This window comes from Erythranthe guttata, chromosome 4 (assembly GCF_056151865.1).
Source record: "Erythranthe guttata isolate IM_541 chromosome 4, IM_541, whole genome shotgun sequence".
Classification (NCBI taxonomy): domain Eukaryota; kingdom Viridiplantae; phylum Streptophyta; class Magnoliopsida; order Lamiales; family Phrymaceae; genus Erythranthe; species Erythranthe guttata.
Window position 1 is genome coordinate 295,725 of NC_142536.1, and position 6,000 is coordinate 301,724.

Sequence of the window (6,000 nt, forward strand, 5' to 3'; positions counted from 1 at the left end):
TTTCTTAATTTCGTTTTCGCGGTTTAGATGATGATTACTGCATTATTCATCGTTTTTCCAACTACCTTTTTAATTTGAAGTTATTTATTTCTAAAAAAATCAATAATATTTTAGTTGAAAAAGAATTATTAATAAAAATATTTTAGACATATAATATGTTTTTTTTGCCCATGGATATTATTATTGAATATGTTAATGAAAGTGAACAAATATTATTATAACACGGAAAATGAAACTAGGGATCTTATTACAAAAGGTGCTTGCTTCTCTATTTGTTCTAATTCAGATGTTTTAACTTGGAAAGACCCGTGGATTCCCTCATTGGATGGCTTTACCCCCACATCTCCTTCTCCGAACTCAAATTCTTACCTCATTGCTCTTGTCAGAAACCTTATTATTGAAGAGACTAGCACATGGAATTTCAATCTTCTAACCACTTACTTCCCTGTAAATGTGGTAAATGAGATATTGAAAGTCCAAATCTCTCCTCTGGCTTTGCCTAATGCACTCTTTTGGTCTCCCTCCAAGTCAGGGAAGTTCACGTCCAAGAGTGCTTATCTCTCCGATCAAGCCAACCGTTTTAATTCCTCCCCGTCAAATTACCCTCCTCTTAACTGGAAGAATCTCTGGTCTTCTAAATTACACAACAGACACAAGCTTCTTTTTTGGAAAATTGCAAATGACCTTATCCCTACAAAAGCCAGATTGAGTCGTCTTTTCCCCTCAAATGACACTGGTTGTTTTTTTTGCAGTTCTCATCTTGAAGATATTGATCATTTGTTCTTGTCTTGCCCTTTCATCCAACAAATCTGGTTCATCTCTAAATGGAACATTCGTATTGATCCTTTTAGAAATGAACCGATTAATGCCTGGATTGATCTTATTCTGGATAAAAAGAACAATTTTCTTCCTTCCCTTGCTGATAGAGAAGAATTTATTTTTTTACTGCTGTGTTGTTTGATTTACTGTGGATGAATAGAAATAAAGTGGCTCATGGTTCACCCTCACTTTCTCTGCAGGAACTTCTACACACGGTATCTAAAAGTGCAAAGGAGCACTGGAATTGTCAAAGCCTCAAATCATTAAAAGCTGGGAAAGAATTGAATCAAGCCTGGACCATACCACCTCCTGAGTCTTGACTGGATTAAGGTCAATACCGACACCACCTTCAGTAAAGGCAATGCTATGGCAAGCTGTATTTTCAGGAATTCCAATGGCTCTATTTTCAATGCATTCACTAAATCTCATGCATGCATGGACTCTTTGGTGGCTGAATGTTTAGCTATTTTGGATGCATGCAAGCTTTTAAATTTTGCAAAAATCAGCAATGCTATCATTGAAACTGACTGTATTAATGCGGTTAAGCTTATTATGGATAAAGATCTCCCTCCTCAATGGACTGCATCTGTGCCAATTGAAGAAATCAAACGCTTCTGGAATCTTTGGCCCACATGGATTTTTAAATTCATCCCTAGAATGGGGAACGAGGCAGCCCATAATTTGGGGAAATGGGCTTCCAGCACTTGTTTTGAAGGGCATGTTGCCCCTAATGTAATTCCTCTTTCTTGTTTTGTTGATAGGGGTCACCCTATTCTGGACTCATGTAATTTTAACTTTTATTAATTGTGTTTTTTTCTATCAAAAAAAAAAAGAGCACAATCTAGAAAGTCTAAAGGCTGAAACAGTCAAATCGGCCACGTCACCACCAAAACGGAAATATCAGCCTTTTAGGGTTGGCCGTTTGTACTTGGTATAAATAAGAGGCCGGCATTCACAATCCTGACAAGTTTAGTACTATGGAAAAATGTGTAAGAAGAGACATATTTCGGATTTGCGCGTGAATCTAACGTCTTCAGCACATACTCTGTGTGCCGGATTTTGATTTTGATTTTGAATTTTAATTCTGCAATGTTAGATTCACGCACAAACTCGTAATCTGTGTTTTCGTTTTGAGCTCTCGCCTGTGAAATCTCAGTCTAAGCCGATGAAAAGGCCTCATCGTTGGAGGGTTCCTAATTAATTAGGTTTGTTCTTCTTTTTCTATTTTCTGATTCGATTTTGAGGTGATTAGATCTTCAATTTCATTTTGAATATTTATTTTGCTTGTGCTGAATATTTGATTTTTAGGTTGAATTGCATCCTCTGTGCCAAAGTTATATTCTTTAAAAAAAAAATGAGATCCAGATCTATAAATATTAGGTCCCTCTTGCTCTGTTCTCTGTTCCACTGAAGATCTGTGTTACATATTGGTTCTTCTTTGTATGGATGCAACTGTCTGTTAATCGACGTTTGTCGATCGATGATAATTTCGTTTATTGCGTTATTCTTGACATTAATTGTGCAATGTCGATCGATGATAATGCGTTTATTGCGTTATTATTGACATTAATTGTGCAATTTTTTCTGTTGCTCCGGGCGCAGAAGTTACATTAATCGATAGTCTGAAACTAAGATTAGCTATATAAATCTCTAGCGAACCCTAACATATCGAAGGACTAAATATAAACGGTTCTAGAACATATACGTAACCACATGAACGAACATATACGTAACCACGTGGTATAGGTAGTATAAAATCAAGATCAATAACATGAAAATTTGCATTAAATCAAAGTAAAGAGGAATCTTTCCTATGTTGCACTAAATCAAAGTGAAGATTAGAGGAATCGATCCTATGCACGAATTTGCAGGATCAAACTCCGGTCGGAAGTTTGAAACTAAACTAAGCTAATTCAACCTACAATTAGCAAATAAATGGTCTTGAAGACTGCTAACTATTGCTTTGTTCTTTTCTGAGCTCTTTGTCTTTTGTGCCACCAAGGAATCTAGATTTTGTTTACTCTTTTTCTTTTGCGATTTCAAGAAATCGAGATGGTGTTTGCAGTACGCTCCCGTGCTTTCAAACATCTTAAACATGGTCACAAACAAATCAATCATAGCCTCACTGTCGTAATTCTTTTCCTTAAATTTCATCAAAATCGGATGCGCCCTGCTCCTGAAATACCCCGGCACGAAATCCTCAAAATCCCTCGGAGGTCTCTTCAAAATCTTGATCATCTTTTCACACATTAACGAAAAATCCATCTCTTCATCGTACTTCACTTCTTCCGATTTAGGAGACGAGAAAAAAAGACAACTCTTTGCAGTATCGGGTGATTTAGAACCGAAGATCTGATCCTGGATTGACTCAAGTACATGCAAAATACTATACTCTTCAGGGCTCCACTCTTCAACCTTACTGCAGAAGCGTAAGCTCGTCGTGTCCAAATCAATCCCATCGGACAGAGAGTATATCTTTGGAGGGGTAGCGGGATAATCCGAGGGGTAGATTATGTCGAAGAAAAACAAGCAATGGTGATAAGGAGTTCCGGGCGGGCCCACAATAGCTGCCCTCATAAGATTAATCCTCTGCTCGTACGCCCTGAAGAAAATCGAACTCGGAGTATTTTGTTCCAGAAACTCCCATTCTTGACTGATCCTTCGACTGAAGATTGGCCACAAACTGATGTTCCTGTAGTTGCTCCTGTAACTGAAGTAATGGTGATCGAACGGATTATTTGAGGCTATTCCGAAGTTCTTGAAGCTGTTGAATTTGGTTTGAACTTGATCGTAAATCTCTTCAATCTCCCCATACATGTTGTTCTTCGTTTCCATGTCTCTGGTGGATTTGGGATTATTTGGAAGATCTCGATCCATAATAATATGTCAAACCTGTATGTATATATGTATATATATATATATAAGAGTTATGAGTTTGCTAAGTTTGAACGAATTGAATTTGTGTATATCTAGACTTGTAAACAGAATATCTCTCTCGCTCTTTTATTAAGATTCGATCAGGACTCTTTTATTTTTCCTTGTGAGCGTGGGTAAGTATATCGCAGTGCTCGCCCTAATTTTTTATTTTGGTAATTTTTATTTTTTAATATATCATAAATATATATGTGATTAATGACATCATAATTTTGAGATACAGATTCTGTGTGAAAAACATAGCCCTAAACAAACTCTGGGCTCCGCCCATCTAATTATAAAGTGGGTTGCTGGATAGCTAGGTTCGGCCCAGCTAATTATAAAGTGGCTTGCTGGATAGCTAGGCTCGGCCCATCTAGTTATAAAGTGGCTTGCTGGATAGCTAGGCTCGGCCCATCTAGTTATAAAATGGCTTGCTGGATTTCTAGGTTCGGCCCAAGGACTATTACATGGCAAAGCCACGTGTAAAATCAAGATGAGGAAGAATCTATATAATATATAAAGGGAGAATACACAATTGAAGTTTTGACATCTTCAATTTTGATCCCAAATCTTTTCATCTCTTTTATTTGTGGACTTCTATCCTTAATTAGTCTTTATTACATTTTGTCATATTTATTATTTAACCTATTTCAAAAAAATTATTTCTTTATTACATTTATGTTAATTATAAAATAAATATTATATTGATATTTAATAAGGAAATTTTGAATTTCCTTTAATTTGGCCAATTATGTCTTTTATTTTTTCTTACAAATTTCAATATCAGCATTTATGTTAATTATATAATAAATGGTTATTTCCTTATTCATACATATTTAACTTAATTATGATACTCAATACAAGTACAAAACCTCATTTCCCATCCAACACCAAAGCAAAATTGACCACCCGTTTTTATCTTCATCTTCACCTCACTCCGACGCCAGAAGCAAGAAATGAAAGAAGAAAAAAGTTGGCTGATATTATTTTGTTGTGTTGTTTTTTTCGTTTTTATTATTATAATTTTTATACAATTTTATTTTAATGATTCTTTCTCATTTTTATTTACTTATTTATTTCTATTGCTTTCAAAAGATATTTTAAATTACCATTCTATTTTATTTCACTTTTTTTTAATATATCCATTCAAATCTTTATACATTTTTTTAATAAGTTTGAATTATTCTTTTTGTATATTATGTTATTTTAGTTTTGGTTTTATTTTCATATTTTAAACAACTCCTAATGGTAATGCTATTTATTTTCATATAATTTTATTTCAATAATTTTGTAGCATTTTATTATTGTTTCCCATTATTTTTAATATAAAATTCAATTCACTATTCATTTTTATTTCTATTTTTTAATAATTTCATTCAAAAGTTTGTTCAAATGTTTAATGACTTTGAATGATATTTATATATTTACATAAAAGTGGAAATCCATTCTTTATTTTTTTTAATTTATTTTCAGTTTCTAAATATTTCACGATTTTATGGTATCCATGTATATTTTAAATAGTAGCAAAAAGTAGACTAATATACCGTATTTTAAACTAGCGTTATTTCTTGGTGATTTATTTCCTCGGTTACTGTTTATATCAATGGATTTCACAATGATTTGTTTAAAAAAAGTATTTTACCTGTTTTTCAATATTTTCATGAAATTAGATATTAAAATTAAAAAACAATGATATTAATAATTTATTTGATTAATTGTCTAATCTATTTTGCACACCCTGCACACATATAAAACCTCATTTTATATATATTTTTTTACTAATTGATTTTCATCAATATTCGTTAAAACAAACTACATACTAAAAATTGAAACTAAAATTGCAATTGATTTTTCATACATCCAAAAATGGAAATTTCTCGAAAAGGATAATTCTAATGCATTCGATCCGACTTTCACATCTGAATGTGACAATCAATTACATATCTACATATTTATAATTAACCATTTATTCATTACAAATAATAAATAAATTATTTATTTATTTATTAATTTGTTCCAATCGAAATATTCAAAATAGTTTAACTATTGCTTAATTTGGATACAACCACCATTCAACTTAGGTTAATCTTTAATATTTTATTTTGAGTTTTCTAAACGGATAAATACATATAAAACAAATAACTACGTTGTTTATTTATTTATTTCAATTGAATTATTCAAATTTAAGTCTAATTTTTTTTTGAGTAAAAATTTAAGTCTAATTAAGACTTACTTTGGATTTACTTACTAGAAAACCACCAATCA

At 32.5% G+C, this 6,000-nt stretch overlaps 1 protein-coding gene across 1 annotated transcript; it reads right to left on the minus strand.

The window, feature by feature from the left end:
* Positions 1-2,448: 2,448 nt before the first annotated feature.
* Positions 2,449-3,707, minus strand: LOC105955182 (putative ubiquitin-conjugating enzyme E2 25). The gene has a single exon (XM_012978886.2). It carries the CDS (start codon positions 3,694-3,696, stop codon positions 2,728-2,730), a length of 969 nt encoding a protein of 322 aa, XP_012834340.2. The 5' UTR covers positions 3,697-3,707; the 3' UTR covers positions 2,449-2,727.
* Positions 3,708-6,000: the final 2,293 nt, after the last annotated feature.